The following is a 22,669-nucleotide window of genomic DNA, read 5'->3' on the forward strand; positions in this document are numbered from 1 at the left end:
TTTCCAAGCCTGAGGGGATGCTAAAACTGTGGGAGATAACTAGGGAGGGGTGCAATTGTTAAATAGCTGGGAAAGCAGAAAAGAAAGCAGATTTCTGCCAGGTACTGTTTCCTCTTCTAATGTGGCCCATAGGGAGGTTTGGGGAAGTGTGAACCAATTTTTGAGTTGGGCTAAAACTGAGGCTAGGTAGTAGTCTCATATTTTTACATGGCCCATTCCTCCTGCTTTCCTATGTTTGGTAAGTTTACTAAATGCACATCGGGAACGTTTGCTTTGCCATAGAAATCTGTTGGTGGTGGATTGTAATTTATGGAAGTAATAGGAGGGTATTGAGATAGGTAGGGTCCTAAAGAGATATAATAGTCTAGGCAATACCATCATCTTGAAGGCCACTAGACGGCCAACCATGATAGCTTAGTTTTGGATATTTGTAGTAGGGTTGTGTGTAATTTTGGCTAGAAAAGCCAAATGATTGGCGCAGAACAGAAGTCTGGGTGGGAACGGATGTATGAGGCAAAGGGCTCTATCAGAAGGTTAAAGATCAAGGGGATTAATGGGCACCCCTGACGGGTACTATTTGTGATAAGAAAAGATTGTGATAACATACCGTCTGTATATACCTGGGCTGAGGGACACATGTAGAGTACCATGATTGCTGAAAAGATTGAGCCAGTAAAGCCAAATCTCTGAAGGACCTCTGCAAGATATCCCCAGTGAATGCGATCAAATGCCTTCTCTGCATCTAGAGCTAGTAGCAGAGAAGGTGTCTTTGGTGTGCATGGTGAATGATATTAACTATCCTCCTGGTGGTGTCTGAGGTCTGTCTGCCCTTTGTGAACCCAGCTTGATCTGGATGGATCAGTGTTGGTAGTATATCAACTAAGCGTAGAGCTATAATTTTAGCATACATTTTTAAATCAATAGTCAACAAAGAAATGGGTCTAAAATTCTGTGGAGTGTCTGAAACTTTTCCTGGTTTGGGAAGAGTGATAATCAGGACTTTAAGCATTTCTTTTTGGAAACAGGAGGAGTCCGCAACTGATCTGAATATGTCACAGAGATAGGGGGTGAGAATACTTTTCAATGTTTTATAGTATTCCCCATTGTAGCCATCCGGGCCAGGGGCTTTGTTGCTGGGCTTAGAGCTTATAAAGTGTCTCCAGGTGAAAAGCAGAGAATTTTGGTAGGTTGACCCTCCCCTGGAAATCGCCAATGTCAGCTACTGTTGGTTGAGGAGTGGAGTTATCCTCATTCAAATTGTATAGTGAGCTATAGTAGGAGCTGAATGCATTGGCAATCTCCTGAGGGTTGCACACCTTTTTTCCTGATGAGGGGTGATATGTGAGGTATTTTGGATTTGTCCTCGCAGTTTATTAGCTAGAAGTTTGCCAGCTTTGTTCCCACTAAAGTAGTAGGACCATTTCATGCATCTAATGGCACGTTCGTGAAATTCTAATAGCGAGCTGCGGAGGTCAGATCTAAGGCTAAGTAGTTTATAGCTGAGGGAGGGATTTGCGTTTGCTTTGTTTTGTGTTTCAGTAATTTTGATGTCTGAGAGTATAGAATCTATCCGTTGCTGCCTTCTCCTCTTAATCCCAGCCCCTAGTTTGATAAATATACTTCTCATATATGACTTATGAGCATTCCACAATGTGAATGGGTCAGAAACCAAGCCCACGTTAGTCTGAAAAAAGTCTATCAGTCTCCAGAGTCACCAAAGTAGCTTTTTTGTCTGGTGATTGTAGCAATGCTTGGTTTGTTCTCCATAGAAATGTGGGTTGCAGGGCGAAAGAGTCAGAAATTGAGATGGTTATAGGAGCATGGTCCGACCATGATATGTCTCTGATTGAGACGTCTTGAATCTTCTGGAGGAGCCATTTGTCCACTATGGAAAGGTCTATCCTTGAGTAGGAGTTATGGGATGTAGCGAAGTATGAATAGTTTCTTTCTGTGGTGTGTAGGCAGTGTCATACATCAAATAGGTTTTGGGAGTGCAGTAGAGGTTGAAGGGATGCTGTGGTGAGTTTTTGGAAGGAGGTGGAATCCATTTGAGGATCTGGGAGTATATTAAAGTCTCCACATAGAAGTAGTGATCCTTGTTTGACTTTTTATAATTTCTTCATTAATTTGCATAGAAAATGGAGCTGGTGATTGTTTGGGGCATACAGATAAACAAGCGTGTATCTGGTAGTATTTATATCACAGATTAAGATAAGAAATCTGCCTGCTGGATCCACTATTTCTGTTAGTTCTGTAAGGTGGAAAGCTATAGTGTGTCTGATTGCCACCTTCACTCCTTTTTTTTTTTTTCGGGGAGGGGGGGGGGGGTATAAAGGCATTAAAGATGTGTGGGAAGCTGGGATGTTGGCATGTGGGGGATGACAGCTTATGGAAGTGTGTCTCCTGAACACACAGGGTGTCGGCTTTTTGTTGCAGGGTTTCTTTCCAACACGACCTGCATTTGGCAGGGTGGTTGAGACCCCTTGCATTAATGGAAAGAATTTTAATCGGCATGGAGAGATGTTTGAGGAATTCTGGGGTCATTGAGTAGTGAACTTACTTGAAGTTTGTAGGCAAGTGCTGATAACGAGACTGGAGCACTAGGGAGTAGATGTTGCAACACTTTGGTATCATCAATGTTCTCAGAGTGATTGCTCTCAAGTGGTGGTTTCTCTGACTCCAAAAGGAAATGTGGAAAAAGAACAGCGAAGGATCAACAGATCAAAACAATAAAGATTGGCATGAGTCTAAAAGAATGGATTATGTATCCGAATGCAGTTAGAACTAGTGCTGCATCAGTGGTATGGGGGAACTGTCCACTGGCTAAAGGCACTTAACTGGATACCCAGGAATACTCTAGTTGGAATTTCTAATGCCGCGTACACATGAGCGAACCTTTCGACCGGACTGGTCCGACGGACCGAGTCCGGCAGACAATCCGACCATGTGTGGGCTTCATCGGACCTGCAGCAGACTTTTTCGGTCAAAAATCTGACGGTCTTTAGATTTGGAACATGTTTCATATTTTTCCGACAGACTCAAGTCCGGTCGAAAAGTACGCTTGTCTGTATGCTAGTCCGACGGATGAAAACCGACGCTAGGGCAGCTATTGGCTACTGGCTATCAACTTCCTTATTTTAGTCCACTGTACGTCATCACGTACGAATCCGTCTGACTTTGTTGTGATCGTGTGTAGGCAAGTCCGTTCGTTTGGAAAGTCCGTCGGAAGTCCACTGAAAGTCCGTCGGAAAGACCGTCGGACCAGTCCGGTCGAAAAGTCCCCTCGTGTGTATGCGGCATTAGGCTTTCATTATATGCCAGAGGATGCCGGAGGAACTTGTTGCCATTTGACGGATGATTTTTGAGGAAGAGTGGACTTTTTGGTATATGTTGAGTATTCTGGGATTATCCCCTATTGCTTCAGGAGCTGCAGTCCTGTTTTCATAGATAAAATTGTGTGATTCTCCCCGTCTTTAAACACTAAAAGCTTGGAAGGGTTGCCCCACTTATAGGTGATGGAGTTGTTCCTCAAAGCTTTAGTAATGGATGTCAGCTTCCTGCGTAGTTGCATAGTGCATTGGAAAAAATCAGCAAAAAATTGTAAATTGTTGTACGCTGCAGGTAATGGATTCTGGTTGTGAGAAAAAGACATTAGTTGGTCCTTTACATGAAAGAAATGAATGTGCAATGTGAATGTACATATCTTGGTATATTTTCAGGTATGAAGAATGGTTTGGGAATGCAGTGAATCCTGTCTTTAACCAGTTCATTATCAGGAGTGGGGATGAGCTTCGTGTTCGAGTCGAACGCAAGTTTGGCTTTAACATTGGCCGTTCGACCGTTCATCGAATTGCAAACATTATGGGCTGTTCGTGCCAAATTCGAGTGGCGCGTCACGGCCCATAATTCACTGCGGCATCACAGTGCATTGCTGGCTGATGATTGGCCAAGCATGCACTATGACCCGCATGCTTTGGCCAATCACAGCGCGGTAAGAAGGGAGAGCCAAAAGCCTCAGGGGATTTAGTACATGCCCCACACTATATAAGGTCGACTGGAAGTCGGCCTTGTGTAGTGTGTCCCGGCGTGCTGAGAGAGAGATAGAGAGAGAGAGACAGTGTCATTTAATTTGAGTTAGATAGAATAGGCAGGCAAGTCAGTTAGCTTCAGTCAGTGTATTGTGTGTATATATATGCATCCCAGGTGTTGTGTGTGTGTGTATATATCTATCTATATATATATATATATATATATATATATATATATATATATATATATACACTGTATTCAGTTTAGCTAGATCCGTTCCTGTTATTCTCTTCCTAATATACTTACAGGCAGGCAGTTGCAGTATTTTCAGTCAGTGTATTGTGTATATATATATATGCATCCCAGGTGTTGTATATATAGATATACACTGTATTCAGTTTAGCTAGATCCGTTCCTGTTATTCACTTCCTAATATACTTACAGGCAGGCAGCTGCAGTATTTTCAGTCGGTGTACTGTATCCTGCGCACAGTGTGCAACTAAAGCTAACTGCAGTCAATTCCCGGTGTTCTCTTCCTAATATACTTACAGGCAGGCAGCTGCAGTATTTTCAGTCAGTGTACTGTATCCTGTGCACAGTGTGCAACTAAAGCTAACTGCAGACAATTACTGGTGTTCTCTTCCTAATAATACCACAGGCAGGCAGCTGCAGTATTTTCAGTCGGTGTACTGTATCCTGTGCACAGTGTGCAACTAAAGCTAACTGCAGACAATTGCTGGTGTTCTCTTCCTAATAATACCACAGGCAGGCAGTTGATTCAGCTATTAAATAGAACAGAAAACCGCGCTAAAAACAATAATGAGTGAAGTCCAATTATCGATTGATGAAACAATGTCCAACTATAGTCCAGAACAAACAATAAATTTCTCTTTGTGATGAGATGTGGAAAAATATAGTATAACTGTGTGGTGAGCTGCTTACCAGAACGTAAGCCCAATCAGACAGATGGCTTAAACCCAGCCCAGGCCTTTAGGAGTGCTCCAATGGGCAGGATCCGTCGCGCTCATGCAGCAAAAACGGGTCCACGTAGGGTTTAATCAGAAAAAAATACAAAAACCATAGCGTGATACTGACATAGTAATGCAATAAATCAAAAAAAGGAAAATTGTGTTCCCACAAATAATCATGAAAATCATAAATACACCCTGTATGCACAGCATATACAGGAACGTGAAATTGGTGACATGCAACATGCAATGAGTAGTGCCCTTGGATGTGAAATTTAAAGCACCAAGTGTATCTGTTTACCAGAGGTTAAAATTGGAAGAGCAGACAAAAACGCCAAAAAAAAGAAAACACACCAGGTGCACAGACACACTAGGCCGCTTACCAGATGGCAAACTGGTGAAGTTATAATCAGCGGTAGGCTTACTGCCTCTGCGTGACCCAGAGTAAAACTAAATTGAACCCATAGGGGTTCCTGCTCACCAGAAGGTTAATTGGAAATGGCCCGAACGAAACCTTGGCGGAGTCACCCCGATCCCGTCCTTGCAGGCTCTTCACAGGCTCAAATATGCATATATTTTCAAAGAGGAGAAACAGCCAATAGCGTGATAACGTTGAGACTCCGATTTATTAAAAAGCAAACACTTACATTAAAAACAACGAATAACAGCAATGCCGGCCGGCACTTAGACAGCTCCCGTCCACAACAGGGCGACGTGGAGACGTCAGCACGTCCCTCCCAGACGCGTTTCGTCACAGGTTGACGTTCTCAATGGGGAACCATTGAAGTTGATTCAGCTAGCTGCAGTATATTGGTGTACTGTATACTTGGGAGAGTGTACAACTAAAGCTAACTGCAGACAATTGCTGGTGTTATTTCTAATAATACTACAGGCAGGCAATTCAGCTAGCTGCAGTATAATCAGTATATATATACACATCCCAGTTTTCTGCAGCTACATCTCACTGCAGGCCATTCCTTGTGTACCTATTCCAATATATCAAGAGAGTATATCTGGAAGGCCAAGAAGGAGAGGCAGACAGTCACAGGCCAATAAAAGAGGGCAAAAACAAGAAAGAGGAGGCGCCTCTGGGGCGGCTTGACAAAGGAGCGCCGCCGTCACACCACTCACGGCGTGCCAGCTTAGGAAACGCGTCGCACATCGTGTGACGTCATCATCCCTCGACAGGATCGGCTGTAACCCAAGCCTCGTTCTGGTGCCTGTCTCCGCTGTTCGGCCGAGGACATCCAGCGCTTTGAGACTGCCCAGACCCCCTACATCTACCAGCCGAGAGAGATGACTCCACGGACCCCCTGGATTGACCTGGGACATTGCTATGTTTGATATCCACCACACAAATGTGAGTGTATTACCAGCTGTTGCTGCTTTTTAATAAATTGTTTTAAACGTCTGCACCCAGAGGCGCCTCCTCTTTCTTGTTTTTGCAGTACTCTTGGGATAATGGCTTTCACCCCTACCGGAAGGCTGCCCTGAATGTGGACTTCACACAGTATTTTTGCCCCCTCCACTTGTAGCGTCACAACACGGACTCATATATTTTTTCAATATTAATGATAATTTCCCAAAATTCATTTCTGTACATAACTGTTGATATGGATACAGCTGTCACTATTTTGCGCTGATAACTTGTTACAATAAAAGAGGGCAAGCAGGCTCTGTCTAGAGGCAACAGCGCTGGTCGTGGACATGGTGCATCCTCATTAGCATGTGGCCGTGGGGCATGCTTGTCCTTTTTCTCGGCAGCTGGCCGGGTTGAGCCACAACATGCCGAAGAGTTGGTAGAATGGATGACCAAGCCATCCTCATCCTCCTCATCCTCCTCATCCTCTGTCACCCAGGCTACCTTGGCTGCCAATGCAGGTGCCAAAGCAGCCTATTCCTTGGACTCGAGGTCATCATCAATTACTCCTTCCCTAGCCCCACCGGAGGAGTCCCCCGAACTGTTCGAACACAGTGTCGGGTACATGCTGCAGGAGGATGCCCAGCGTTTTGAAGGCTCCGATGATGGTACCCAGCTTGAGGAAGACAGTAACATGAGCCCAGAGATAGGGGGTGCCCAAGAAGGACAACAAACTGGCAGTCATGTTTCCGCAGCTGTAGCATACTGCCAGGTTTGCTCCAGTAATGAGGAGGGAGGGGATGATGAGCTCACTGACTCTACGTGGGTGCCTGATAGAAGAGAGGTGGAGGAGGTGGAGGAGGAGGAGGAGGCACATCTTCAACGAGGCAGGATGCCCTCCAGGGGCCAGCTTAAGGGCAGCCAACCGACTGCATCACACCGCAGAGCTCCGCAAGTGCAGGGCGCATTATTCCAAAAGTTCTTCGGTGTGGGCCTTTTTTGAGACGTGTGCAGCAGATCGCACCGTTGCTATTTGCAACATATGTCTGAAGCATATCAAGCGTGGACTAGACAGCAAGCGCTTGGGCACCACATGCTTAATCAGACATATGTCGAGCTCCCATGGAGCCCGTTGGCAACACTACCTAGAAGACCCACACCAAAGAACAAGGCGGACCTCTCCTTCCTCCTCATCATCAGCTGGGATCTCCAACCCCACTATACTTTCAGTCCTCTCAGAAACCTGCACTGAGAGGAATGAAGATGTAGAATTAGGTGTGCCACTGCCAAGTACTTGTGGGAAATCTGCTATCAGTACACCAACGTCCAATTCTAGCAGGCAGATTTCCCTACCCCAATTGTTCCACCGGCGAAAGAAGTTCGTTCCCAGCCATCCACATGCCCAGTGGTTGAATGCTAGCTTGGCTAAATTGCTAGCACTTCAACTGCTGCCTTTTCAGTCGGTAGACTCTGCCCCCTTCCGTGAGTTTGTGGAATGTGCAGTACCTCAGTGGCAGGTTCCCAAATGCCACTTTTTTTCAGGGAAGGCATGCGGAAAGCAATGTCCATGCCTCGCTGGACAGGGCGGCCAGCGGTAAGGTGCATATTACCGCTTACTCATTGTCCAGCAGGCATGAACAGGGACGTTACCTATCTTTCACCGTGCACTGGGTGACTCTGCTGGCAGGTGGGAAGGATGCAGGACAGGGTGCAGTAGTGTTGGAGGTTGTTCTGCCACCACGCCTCCAAAATTCTACTAGTATTGATTCTGCCACACCTCTCTCCTCCACCCCCTCCTCTTCTTCCTCCATGGCCTCTTCCTGTGCTGATTTGTCCTCGGAACCAGCGGTGCTCCGTAGGCATTCAAGGGGCTACGCAAGCAGGCAGGCAAAAAGATGCCATGCGGTGCTTGAGCTGGTGTGCTTGGGGGTCAGGAGCCGCACTGGGGCAGAGATTCTGTCAGCTCTGCAGGGGCAGGTTCAGAGTTGGTTGACGCCACGCCAGCTTAAGCCAGGAATGGTGGTTTGCGACAATGGCACCAACCTCCTCTCTGCCCTCTGACAGGGACAAATGACCCATGTGCCCTGTTTGGCTCATGTCCTTAACTTGGTGGTGCAGCGGTTCTTGGGCAGGTACCTGGTCTTACAGGATGTCCTGAGGCAGGCCAGGAAAGTCTGTGTGCATTTCCGCCGGTCATATAATGCCAGTGCTCGGCTGGCTGACCTCTAAAAGGAATTTAACCTGCCAAAGAACCGCCTAATCTGTGACATGCCCACCAGGTGGAACTCAATGTTGGCCATGCTGCAGCAGCTGCACACGCAGCAGAGGACCATCAATGAGTACCTATGCGACTATGGCACCAGGACAGGGTCAGGGGAGCTTGTTTTTTTTCCCCACGCCAGTGGGCCATTATCAGGGATGCATGCACTGTCCTGTCATGATTTGAGGAGGCCACGAGGATGATAAGCAGTGACAGTGCATGCATCAGTGACACTGTCCCTCTTGTCCACCTGTTGGAGCACACGCTGCATGGAATAATCGACAGGGCACTTGAGGCAGAACAGAGGCAGGAAAAGGAGGACTTCCTTAGCTTTCAAGGCCCCCTTTATCCAGAAAGTGTTCCTGCGTGCCCGCCGATCGCACAGGAAGAGGACGAGAAGGAGGAGGATTGTGTCAGCATGGAGGTGGGGCCTAACACTCAGCATCCTCAGCAGTCTTCAAGCGATCATTTACAGTTTGAAGAAACCCATGGACTTGTACGTGGCTGGGAGGAGGTGGCTGTGGATCCTGAGCAGAGGATGAAACATCTTCGGGAGGCCTTGCAGAAAGGTTTGTTGAAGGTGTTTCCAGAGCCTGGGAGGTTACAATTTCCTGGTCCTCCTGGACAACGTGCTGCTGAGGCTTCGGTCAGTCACTGAAGGAATGGTGGAGAAGGTGGCCGTCTGACCGATGCGCTCAGACAATTTTTTAGTCCGCAGCCCCAAGGTATGATCGGTTCCAGCCACTATCGCCAGCTTCTGATTCACATGGTGCAGGAATACCTAGGGGCAAGATCAGACTTGGACACCTTTCCCACCAAAAATCCTCTGGGTTACTGGGTCTTGAGGATGGATCACTGGCCAGAGCTTGCACAGTATGCAATTGAGCTACTGGCCTGTCCTGCATCCAGCATTCTTTCAGAACGCACATTCAGTGGTGCTGGAGGCTTTGTAACCGATCACAGGGTGCACCTGTCCACCGAATCGGTCGATCGGCTGACCTTCATAAAAATGAATCAGTCTTGGATCATCAGCTACCAAGCACCTGATGCTGATGTAACCGAATTATTTTTTTTTTAATGTGAGATCCCTTCCAGACTGCCTATGCTGATGCTGAGTGACTATCCTGTTATGCTGAGTAACTATCCTCTTCCTCCTCAATGTTCATGCTGATAGCTTGTAAAAACAGTTTTGGTTCTGGGCAATGCCACCAGTGGCTAAGGCCCAATTTTTCTGCCCCTATTTAACATGGGCGTGTAATTACAATTTTTGATGCAATACTTTGCAGCAGGGCTCATTCCTGCACTCCAACTAGAGTATCTGTGATGGGTTGCAGTGTTGTGGCACCAGCACCAGTGCCTTAGGCCCAATTTTTCAGCTCCTGTTTAACAGGGGTATGTAATTACAATTCTTGATCTAATATTTTACAGCAGGGCCCATTCCTGCGCCCACCAAGAGTAACTGTGAGGCCTTACAGTGTTGTGGCAACACCACCACACTGTCCACCACCAAAGGCCCAATTTTTCTGACCCTGTTTAACAGGGCCATGTAATTACTATTCTTGATCTAATATTTCAAAGCAGGGCCCATTCCTGCGCCCCCCAAGAGTAACTGTGAGGGCTTAAAGTGTTGTGGCAACACCAACACCTAAGGCCCAAATTTTTGCAGAGTATATAGGGCAGGCCCCTACTTTCAAACTTACAAATGACTCCTACTTGCAAACGAAAGGAGACAACAGGAAGTGAGAGGAAATCTACCCCTAGGAAGGGAAACTCTCTCCTGTAAGATTATTATTATTATTATTATTCAGGATTTATATAGCGCCAACAGTTTACGCAGCGCTTTACAATATAAAAGGGAGACAATACAGTTATAATACAATAAAATACAATAGGATTAAGAGGGCCCTGCTCAGAAGAGCTTACAATCTAATAGGGGGGGGCAGGTGGTACAAAAGGTTGTAACTGTGGGGAATGAGCTGGTGGAAGTGGTAGGAGATTAGTTGGAGACGTGATAGGCTTTCCTGAAGAGATGAGTTTTCAGGGATTGCCTGAAGGTAGCAAGAGTAGGGGATAGCCGGATAGATGGAGGTAGCGAGTTCCAGAGGATGGGAGAGGCTCTGGAGAAATCCTGGAGATGACCATGGGAGGAGGAGATGAGAGAGCTTGAAAGCAGGAGGTCTTGAGAAGAGCGGAGAGGTCGATTTGGGTGATATTTGGAGACAAGATTAGTGATGTAGCTTGGGGCAGAGTTGTGAATGGCTTTGTATGTTGTGGTTAGAATTTAGAATTTAATTCGCTGGGTGATTGGGAGCCAGTGTAGGGATTGAAGTAGAGGGTTGGCAGACACTGAGCGGTTGGTAAGGTGGATAAGTCTGGCAGCAGCATTCATGATAGACTGAAGAGGGGATAGCCTATGGAGCGGTAGGCCAATGAGAAGGGAGTTGCAATAGTCAAGGCGAGAGATAACAAGGGAGAGAATGAGGAGCTTGGTGGTTTCATTTGTTAAAAAAGGGCGAATTTTAGAGATGTTATGGAGGTGAATTCTACAAACTTTTGACAGCGATTGGATTTGAGGCTGAAATGACAAGTCAGAGTCTAGGATTACACCTAGTACCCTGGCGTGAGGGGAGGGACTGATGGTTGCATTGTTGATTTTGATGGAAAAGTCATGGAGGGGGGCACGGGTGGGGGGGAATATTAATAGCTCAGTTTTAGAGAGATTTAGTTTAAGGAAGTGGTGCGACATCCATGCTGATATGCCAGTTAGTAAGTTAGTAATGCGAGAGGAAACTGAAGGAGTGAGGTGAGGAGTAGACAAATAGATTTGGGTGTCATCAGCGTATAAGTGGTATTGGAAGCCGTGGGCAGTTATTAAGTGACCAAGGGAGGAGGTGTAGATAGAGAAGAGAAGGGGTCCAAGAACCGAGCCTTGGGGGACCCCCACAGAAAGGGGCAATGGAGAGGAGGAGACAGAGTTGTAGGTGACACTGAAGGAGCGCTGTGATAAATAGCCAGAGAACCAAGATAGAGCAGAATCTGGGAGGCCAAGGGAATGTAGTTTATTGAGAAGGAGCGGGTGGTCAACAGTATCAAAGGCCGCAGAGAGGTCAAGTAATAGGAGTATGGAGTACTGGCTGTTGGTTTTAGCAGTTAGTAAATCGTTAGTGAGTTTTAGTAAGGTAGTTTCCATGGAGTGCTGCGAGCGAAAGCCAGACTGTAAGGGGTCAAGAAGGTTATTTTCATTGAGGTAGGAGCTAAGACGGTTGTAGACTAAGCGTTCTAGAAGTTTAGAGGTGAATGGGAGTAATGAGATGGGTCTTAAGTTGTTCAGGTCGGTAAGGTCCAGTGAGGGCTTTTTAAGAATGGGAGTGATCTGCGCATGTTTTAGAGGGGAGGGGAAAATGCCACTAGAAAGGGAGAGATTGAAGATGTGGGTGAGGGAGCATAGGATAGAAGAAGAGGGTGACCGTAGTAGTTGTGAGGGAACAGGATCCAAGGGACAATTGGTTAGGTGGGCATCCGAGAAAATTTTTGTAACCTCTTCCGTAGTAGCCAATTCAAAAGAGGAGAGTGTTGAATGTGCTGCTGGGCAAGGTATGATGGGTAAGAGTTCCTTGTTTCACTAAAAACCCCCAAATTTTCAAAATCCAATTGTCATTGGGACAGAAAGTGAGGTGAAATCTTCTGAACAGGTGCACAGACAGCAAAACAAATGTTACAGGGGTGATAACCTATTCCCTATGTTTTCCAAAAAGCTTAAAAATAGATTTTTTGGCTGGAGCTACACGTAAAAATGTACCAGTTCAAAATTACAAACAGATACTATTTAAGAACAAATCTATAGTCCCTGTCTTGTTTGCACCACCTGTATACTACTGTTCAGAGTATATAGGGCCTGGGGTCCCCACACCTTTCCTTTTTTTTATTTGGGTGCAGGGTTCCCCTTAATATCCATACAAGACCCAAATGGGTCTGGGGGGGTTCTCAATGATTTTCATCCATATTGCCGGGACCAGACATGACATTAAAGCCGCAAGCAGTTTTAAATTTTTGAGCAGGGACTGTTCTAAACACGGGAAACATGCGCCACTTTACAGGCATACTATAGACACCCCCCAGGCACAATATTTAAAGGAATATTTCACTTTTATTTTTTCACTTTAGGCATCATTAAAATCACTGCTTCCGAAAAAACGTCCGTTTTTAAAACTTTTTTTTGCATTGATACATGTCCCCTGGGGCAGGTCATCTAAATCTACTAATTTACCTTTAATCTACAGTTGGTCTTCTGTCTGCTGGTCATGTGCATCAATGAGGTCAATAATAGTATGCACAAATTCATCCATCTTAATCTTCACGTGATCTACTCTAGAGCCAAGGGAGTGTAATTCTTCTGTACAGTGTTTAGTCAGATGCATAATGTCAATGTGCATGGAATTCTGAAGGGACACTAACATGGCTTTCATTGTTGTGTCCAAAATTGGCTGGTTGTTGGTCAGGAATGAAAAGATAGAATCAGTGAGCTCCCTAGTAATATTCAGAGAGTCATAGCTAGCAGAGAACTCACCCTGAGGTGTCATGTGGTCCTCCAATCTTGGTTTAGATTTGGCCGGGCTCTTGTTCAGAGGAGTGGAGGCTTCAGGAGAGGATGATGACTATTGTGATCTTTGGGAGGAAGAGCCGCTGAAGTGGGCCGTTGTCTGTGTGCTGCCTCATGATGCAGAGGAGCCGGCGCCATCTTGCCGCTTCTCTGCATCACGAGGCAGCACACAGACAACGGCCATCAGTTTCTTCGGACGGTATTGATCTTTCCTCCTGTGGGACATGATCGTGTCTGTCCTGGGAGGTAGACAGCGCTGTTTTGGGGAGAATAATCTGCCTTGATCTGTTGCTTGGAGCCATTTTTCCTAGGCACGCTGAGGAGCTCTGGGTCAGAAGGTCCATCGGCCTCACACGCTAGCCATGCCCCCCTAAAACATATTTTTAGATTCAAGTCAGAATGGTTTGCTGGGGTGGGGTCATTTTTCCTTCTCTTCTTGCCACTTGCCGACCGCCTATATGCCTTTTTGACATTAAATACCAGGGTTGCAGCTAGATGCTATAACCCCGGTATTTTATTATTGTTAGGCACCCGGCTTCCCGCTAAAAGTTATCCCTGCGGCAGATTCGCCACAAGATCCCTTTTATAGGCGGCGGAAGAGGTGCCATCCCCCTACAGCCGCTTCCCGGAGCCATTAGTTAAGCCCGGAAATGATCCGATGCGGTCGTTTGCTGGGCAAGAAGTCAAGTGAGGACAAGATGGCCCCCACTCGGCTCTATGCTCTGACGTCACTTCCAGTTCCCGGGCATAAACAAAGGATTTTTTTCCCCTAAAGTAAAAATGTCAATTTTTTTCTTTTGCTTTTAAAAGTAAAGGAGAGATTTGGGGTCTTTTTTGACTCTAGAGCTCTCAATAAAGAGGACCTGCCATGCTTTTTTCTATTACAAGGGATGTTTACATTACTTGTAATAGGAATAAAAGTGATCAGAAAAATTTAAGGGACAGTGTAAAAATCAAAAAGTAAAATAAAGAAGACAAACAAAATTTTGAAAGTGCCCCATCCCTCCGAGCTCGCTCGCAGAAGCGAACGCATACCCAAGTCACGCCCGCATATGTAAACGGTGTTCAAACCGCACATGTGAGGTATAGTCGCAATTGTTAGAGCAAAAGCAATAATTCTAATGCAGGACCTCCTCTGTAACTCTAAACACCTGTAAACATTTTTAAAACTTCGCCTGTGGAGATTTTTAAGTATTGTAGTTTGTCACCATTCCACGAACGTGCACAATTTTAAAGCATGACGTGTTAGGTATCTATTTAGTTGGTGTAACATCAACTTTCACATTATGCAAAATACACAAAAATTGAGGTAACTATTGTATACATTAACTGCTTCAGCCCCGGAAGATTTTACCCGCTTCCTGACCAGAGCACTTTTTGCGATTCGGCACTGCGTTGCTTTAACTGACAATTGCGCGACGTTACAGCCAAACAAAATTGACGTCCTTTTTTCCCCACAAATAGAGCTTTCTTTTGGTGGTATTTGATCACCTCTGCGTTTTTTATTTCTTGCGCTATAAACAAAAAGAGAGTGACAATTTGGAAAAAAAAGCAATATTTTTTATTTTTTGCTATAATAAATATCCCCCAAAAATATATATAAAAACTACATATTTCTACATCTTTTTTAGTGAAAAAAAAATCTCAATAAGCGTATATTGATTGGTTTGCGCAAAAATTATATCGTCTACAAAATAGGGGATGGTTTTATGGCATTTTTATTATTAATTTTTTTTATTAGTAATGGCAGCGATCTGCGATTTTTATCGTGACTAAGACATTATGGCGGACACATCGGATACTTTTGACACTATTTTGGGACCATTGTCATTTATACAGTGATCAGTGCTATAAAAATGCACTGATTACTGTGTAAATGACACTGGCAGGGAAGGGGTTAAAAACTAGTGGGGGATCGAGGGGTTAAGTGTGTCCTAGGGAGTGATTCTAACTGTGGGGGGGGGGATGGGCTACCACTCACATGACAGCGATCACTGCTCCCGATGACAGGGAGCAATGATCTCTTTCATGTCACTAGGCAGAACAGGGAAATGCCTTGTTTACATAGGAATCTCCCCATTCCGCGGCTCCATGACACGATCACCGGGACACCTGCGGACATTGAGTCCGTGGGTCCCGTAGGCACGGTCACGCTGTACGTGGTGGGCGGTGCACATGCGCTTGCTGGCCCCACCAATTAAAGGGCACATACAGGTACGCCCATTTGCCCACCACTGCCATTGTGCCGACATATATCGGGGTGCAGCGGTCGGCAAGTAGTTAACATGTATTTGTTCCACAAAAGTTGCATTTGAAAGACCGCTGTACAAATAAAGTGTGACATAAAATATTGCAGTGACCACCATTTTATTCTCTAGGGTCTCTGCTAAAAAAAAATATAAATGTTTGGGTGTTCTAAGTAATTTTCGAGCAAAAAATTTTGATTTTAACTTGTAAGCAAAAAATGTCAGAAAAAGGCTGGATCAGCAAGTGGTTAGAAAACCAATAGTTATGGGAGTCTCCCTGTTGTAGAAGCAGATTTAAAAAAATAAATAAAAATTTGAAAACGGACAGCATTTTTTGCAGACTACTAAAAATGTATTTTTTTGTTGTCTGTATCAGAGAAAATGACATGCTTGCTCTTCATCTGTCGCTAAAAAAAATAATGAAAGTCTTTTTTAAAATGGAATTATTTTTTGTTTTTCTGAGCCCCTACTATGTTGACCTTGCCACTAGATCCATGATTTTTCCACTTCCTGTAACAGGCCAAGTTGTCCAGTAAAAGTTTCACTTACACAGTTGTAACAAACCATTTAACACTGACAAGAGGAACTAGAAAAGTCAGCTTTGATTCAAATGGTTTAATTTTTCTCCTGCCACTGATGTACACTATATTGTCAAAAGTATAGGGACACCTGCTTTTACACGCACATTAACTTTATTGGCATCCCAGTCTATGTCCATAGGGTTTAATATTGAGTTGGCCCACTCTTTGCAGCTATAACAGCTTCAACTATTCTGGGAAGGCTGTCTACAAGGGGTTTAGGAGTGTGCCTATGGGAATGTTTGACCATTCTTCCAAAATGCGCACTTGTGAAGTCAGGCACTGAGGTTGGATGAGAAGGCCTGGCTCGCAGTTCATCCCAAAGGTGTTCTATCAGGTTGAGGTCAGGACTCTGTGCAGGCCAGTAACGTTCCTCCACCCCAAACTCGCTCATCCATGTCTTTATGGACCTTGCTTTGTGCACTGGTGTGCAGCCATGTTAGAACAGGAAGGGTCCACCCTCCAACTGTTCCCACAAAGTTGGGAGCATGAAATTGTCCAAAATGTCTTGATATTCTAACGCCTTAAGAGTTCCCTTCACTATAACTAAGGGACCAAGCCCAACCCCTGAAAAACAACCCCACACCATAATCCCCCCTTCACCAAATTATTTGGACCAGTGCACAAAGCAAGGTCCATAAAGACATGGATGAGCGAGGTTGGAGTGGAGGAACTTGACTGGCCTGCACAGTCCTGATCTCAACCCGATAGAACACCTTTGGGATGAATTAGAGTGGAGACTACGAGCCAGGCATTCTTGTCCAACATCAGTGCCTGACCTCACAATTGCACTTCTGGAAGAATGGTCAAACATTCCCATAGACACACTCCTAAACCTTGTGGACAGCCTTCCCAGAAGAGTGGAAGCTGTTATAGCTGCAAAGGATGGGCCAACTCAATATTGAACCCTATGGGCTAAGACTGGGATACCATTAACCACTTCCCGCCCGCCCTATAGCGGATTGACGTCCGGGAAGTGGTTCTGTTATCCTGACTGGACATCATATGACGTCCAGCAGGATAACATGCCGCAGCGCGCCCCTGGGAGCATGCATCGCGGCGATCGGTGGAACGGTGTGTCAGTCTGACACACCGCTACACTGATCTTGGTAAAAAGCCTCTGGCGGAGGCTCTTTACCACGTGATCAGCCGTGTCCAATCACGGCTGATCACGCTGTCAATAGGAAGAGCCGTTGATCGTCTCTTCCTCACTCGCGTCTGACAGACGCAAGTAGAGGAGAGCCGATCGGCGGCTCTCCTGGCAGGGGGGGTCTGCGCTGATTGTTTATCAGCGCAGCCCCCCCTCAGATCACCCCACTGGACTACCAGGGATGCCACTAGGACCACCAGGGAAGGGGCAACGTGGATGGCCAAGTATGTACCCCATGGCCATCCACATGTGCCCAATCTGTGCCAATCAGTGCCCACAAATGGGCACTGATTGGCACTATTATGTCAATGATCTGCCCAGCAATGCCCAGATCTGCCCAGCAATTCTTTATCAGTGCCACCTGTCATTGCCCATCTGTGCCACCTGTCATTGCCCATCGGTGCCACCTGTCAGTGCCCATCTGTGCCCATCAGTGCCCACCTATTAGTGCCCATCAGTGCCACACATCAGTGCCACACATAAGTACCCATCAGTGCCACCCATATATACCAATCAATGCCACCTACGAGTGCCCATCAGTGCCGCCTATGTGTGCCCATCGGTGCCACCTATGAGTGCCCATCAGTGCCGCATACCAGTGCCACCTATCAGTGCCCATCAGTGCCACCTATCAGTGCCCATCAGTGCCGCCTATCAGTGCCCATCATCAGTGCCCATTAGTGCCACCTCATTGGTGCCACCTCATTGGTGCCACCTCATCGGTGCTCATCAGTGCTGCCGTATCAGTGCCCATCAGTGCAGCCATATCAGTGCCCATTATTGAAGGAGAAAGCGTACTTATTTACTAAAAAATTTAACAGAAACAAAGAAAAACTTGTTTTTTTTCGAAATTTTCGGTCTTTTTTTATTTGTTGCGCAAAAAATAAAAACCGCAGAGGTGATCAAATACCACCAAAAGAAAGCTCTATTTGTGGGAACAAAATGATAAAAAATTTGTTTGGGTACAGTGTTGCATGATTGCGCAATTGTCATTCAAATTGCAACAGCGCTGAAAGGTGAAAATTGGGCTGGGCGGGAAGGTGTCTAAGTGCCTGGTATTGAAGTGGTTAAAGTTAATGTGTGTGTAAAGGCAGGCATCACAATACTTTTAACAATATAGTGTATGTCATGCTACAGCAGCTGCACAGCCATTATAAAGCTTCCAAGTGCCCTCAGTACATTGACCTCTACCCCCACATGTGTCCAAAAAAGTTTTTCTATTCAGGTCTCCCTCTTGTTTACCCAGCAGCACCTGCCATGCTAGTCCCGGGTCTGCCAATGGGAGCCTGGAGCCCGGAACCAGCATGGCGGGTGCTGCTGGGTAAACAAGAGGGATACCTAAATAGAAAGCCTCATCTGGACCTGAGAATTGCCAATAATAATAATTAATTAGGCGGCAACAAACCTCTAATTTCAGTTTAAGGGTAGGTGTCTCCACAATTACTCAACTAAACAAACTCTATAAAAAAAAAGGGAAGAAGACCAGTGAATGTCCATTTGCTGATCTCTCCTTCCTACAAAGAATATGAAAGTGTTGTGTAAAACATCACTTTCAGGTCCTGCTGTCAGTTTCACTGGCCACTATGACTTGAGAAGAAGCTAATGGAGTGTGATCTGCACTCTATTAGCTTAAATAGAGGGCAGGTGAGACATCAGGGGTCTGATGGATCCCTGATGTTTTATTAACCACTTCAGCACCAGAAGGATTTACCTCCTTCCTGACCAGAGCACTTTTTACAATTTGGCACTGCGCTGCTTTAACAGGTAATTGCAAGGTCATGCAATGCTGTACCCAAACAAAATTTGCATCTTTTTTTTTCCACAAATAGAGCTTTCTTTTGGTGGTATTTGATCACCTCTGCAGTTTTTATTTTATGCAATATAAACGAAATAAGACCAAAAAGTTGAAAAAAATGATATTTTCTACTTTTTTGCTATAAAAAAATACAATAAACTTAATTTTAGTCATAAATTTAAGCCAAAAAGCATCCAGCTACATGTCTTGAGTAATAAAAAAGTCAATAAGCGTATATATATTGGTTTGCGCAAACGTTCTAGCGTCTACAAACTAGAGTACATTTTCTGGAATTTACGCAGCTTTTAGTTTATGACTGCCTATCTCATTTCTCGAGGTGCTAAAATGGTAGGGCAGTACAAATCCCCCAAATGATCCAATTTTGAAAAGTAGACACCCCAAGGAATTTGCTGAGAGGCATGTTGAGCACATTGAATATTTTAATTTTTTGTCACAAGTAATTGAAAAATGACAAAAAATATACATTTACACAAAGTTGTCACTGAAATGATATATTGCTCAAACATGCCATGGGCATATGTGAAATTACACCCCAAAATACATTCTGCTGCTCAAATAGCACAACCCCCCCCAAATGACCCCATTTTGGAAAGTAGACACTCCAAGCTATCTGCTGAGAGGCATGTTGAGTCCATGGAATATTTTATATTTTGCCACAAGTTTTGGGAAAATTACAATATCTTTTTTTTTGCACAAAGTTGTCACTAAATGATATATTGCTCAAACATGCCATGGGAATATGTGAAATTACACCCCAAAATACATTCTGCTGCTTCTCCTGCATACAGGGATGAAGGAATGACTTGTATAGCACTGCAAATGCGAATTGAATCGCCTCAAGGGATACTACATGAAGTTAGAATGACTAACTGGAGTATGTGTATCTGATACGTCACTATTAGTATTGTGACAAAAGTGGCTGTCATGACTGTTACAGTACCTGACTGTGAGGGTGAACCCACCATATGGAAAGATTCATCATGTGACTCTTCACCATGCCAGCTATGCTTTTGTCGTCTACAACCTTTAGGCTGAGTTGGAAGATAAGAAGGAGAAATTATTGAATGTGCAGGTGGTTGATATGCTTTTTGTACGTTTATTTTTATTTTGTGCTTTTAGAAAGTTATGATTTTGGTTTGATTGCAATTTGTAGGCTTTACCATATTCAAATGCACTCCTATCACATTGGAATTTTCTGTCCTTTTTAATCAAGATGTTTTTGTTGAATTGCTCCAAATGACCCTTAAGTATTTCTTCAAAATCTATATAAAGTGCATGTGTTTGTAAAGGTAACATCTGACTTTGTAATTTCTCTAGTTTAACATCCAAGTCAGTCCTGCGTTTTCAGTATTCCTCAATTAGTAGTGACATCATTGTTTTGGAACACAGCTTCAAATAGTCCTCCCAAATAGTTTTAAAATTGGAATCAATGTTGTCAAATGAGGGAAAAATTTGAACTCTAAGCCCAAAGGGGTTTAGGTTCTCAGTGATATATTGCTCAAAGGACTTAATGTGCCAATATAGTAAAGATTTTTTTCTCCAGAGTTTGACTCAAATTGGAGAAAACCAGCGCTAAGTCAGATTCTAAGGACTCTGTCTGCTCAAAATCATGGTGCAGTTTGTGCATAAAAGTTGCCCATTGATCACCTTGATAAGCTGCCATTTGAAGGAAAAAAAAAAAGAGGGAAGAAGAAGATACTATAAAACCCAGTACTGATTGACCTGTCAAATAACAATATCTACACATCCGTACCTAGAGGACAGGGGTCTTACACAGGTATTTTCTACCCAATTAGAAGGAGAAAGAGATTACTAGGGAATGGAATGTGAGGGACTGCCAACATCCTATATTGTAAACATGGAGAACATGCAACTAGTGCATTAGGAGCCGCCCCCTTGGACTTTGATGTATGTCCATTGGGTCTAAAAGACCCTGCATGTCTCCTCTGGGCTCCACTAGGCTAGCTGGGGAAAGTGACAGGGTGACCCGGAAGTGACATCATACACGGTGCTTTCTGGTTAACCAACAAAAAGGTGAGGAGAGCCACCGTACGTCCACTCTTCTTTTTCCCTCCACCCGCCGCCACCAGCAAAGTCAGTCCAGGGGCCCACAGAGGGGCAAGCAAAGCTAGGAATTTATGGCTGGGGTGCGGAGGGGAATGCCGGTATCGGGGGTATGTGGTAGCTGCAGCCACTGGATTGTGTGGGAAACTTCCCACTATCAGGTCCGTACGACATAAGGACCTGGCAGCTAAAGGGTTGAAAAGAAAAAAGCTTCATACTGATGGGCGCTCCTCTAGGAAGGGCACATGTAGGCACATGCCTGCTGTGCCTAGTGGAAAATCCGACCCTGCTCCTGAAAGCCTGCCAGCCACTGTTGGACCACCCTCTAAAAAGTGATCCACCACGTTTTGCTTGCCACGAGCAATGCCACCTGTCTATAAGAAGCCTTCAAACTGGTTTAAACTGGTTTATGCTAATGCTGCCCTCTAAAAAGTGATTCACTGCCCTTCAGAAAGCATTTGACGTAATGTTGCCTCCTCACCACCTGCTGTAATTCCCTAAAATCCTTCAGTACTGTGCCACAAAAGTGTGCACTAGAATGGGTTGTGTTCAGTGGGCGGCAATATCTGCCAAATGCAACTGTGGGGATAATTTTTGCAAAACATCCTGTTTACTCCCATACGGCAGCCTTTGCAGCTTAGAAGGAGCTGTTGGGGAGGTAAAAACATGGCTGAACTGTGTATTTTTTTGCCCCACCCATTCCCAACCACAAGTGTAAACTTAGCAGAGACATGCAAGAGTTTCTAGAAGCAATAAAATAACTTTTACAAGATCTCATAGACCTGTGGGATCTCTTCTGTAATAAAAGCTTATCCTGCTAGCAATTTTTTTCAAAAGATACTTAAAAACTCCACTCTATTTACTCTACTTTTTGCATAGAGTTAGCCTATAAGAACCATCTCTCTCTCTCTCTTAATTTACAGCTGACATCACTCTAACGGTCAACATAGTCGTTAAAATCAATGAAACTTTTGACACAGACTACGCAGACACCAACTCTGAAAAATTTAAAAAATTTCGAAATCGCTTTGAGAGTCAGGTATGTATTTACAAATGTTATAGCTGTTTGGTTCATCAATATTTTGTGTCCTATGATGTCACAGGTCCTTCCTCTGCTCCTCCTGGTGGGGTGGTGGGTTGTCCTTTCTCCGTGAAGGAAGAAAATGACCTGTGAGCGCTGCTCAGTTTAGGAGTACTGTGAGCCCAGGCTGTCTGTCTCCCCAGGAAGAGAGTCCCTGACAGCCTAAGCACACCGGAAGTGGTTTAAATCGCAATGGCCACCATTCAACCTAGAAGAGGGGGTGACATTCAAAGGTGGAAAGGAAATACTGCGAGGGGCAGCTCCAGACTGTATTTAGTAAGCGGCATGGCGAGTTTTTTTGAAGTTTTTTGTCACAATTTTTTGAAAAATAATGAAATACCGGTAATAATAATAAAAAAAAAATTACACATTTTTTCACTGACTGGTGACAGTATGTAAAAAGAAACAAAAACAAAATTTATTCCATTTTTTATTTATTTTTTATTACATTTTTTTTTTCTTTTTTTTTAACACACTGTAACCAGACAAATACAGTGTTACCATAGTAACACTGTAC

General features: G+C 44.7%; 1 protein-coding gene across 2 annotated transcripts in view; it reads left to right on the forward strand.

The window, feature by feature from the left end:
• LOC141133461 (uncharacterized) overlaps positions 1-22,669 on the forward strand; it is a 164,106-nt gene that overhangs the window by 101,544 nt on the left and 39,893 nt on the right. For both annotated transcript variants that reach the window (XM_073622848.1, XM_073622849.1), the window contains exon 18: positions 21,995-22,110. In XM_073622848.1, the coding sequence (XP_073478949.1) occupies positions 21,995-22,110 (116 nt within the window). The remainder of the gene's footprint in view (positions 1-21,994; positions 22,111-22,669) is intronic.

The sequence above is a fragment of the Aquarana catesbeiana genome, linkage group LG03 (assembly GCF_042186555.1).
Source record: "Aquarana catesbeiana isolate 2022-GZ linkage group LG03, ASM4218655v1, whole genome shotgun sequence".
Lineage (NCBI taxonomy): Eukaryota > Metazoa > Chordata > Amphibia > Anura > Ranidae > Aquarana > Aquarana catesbeiana.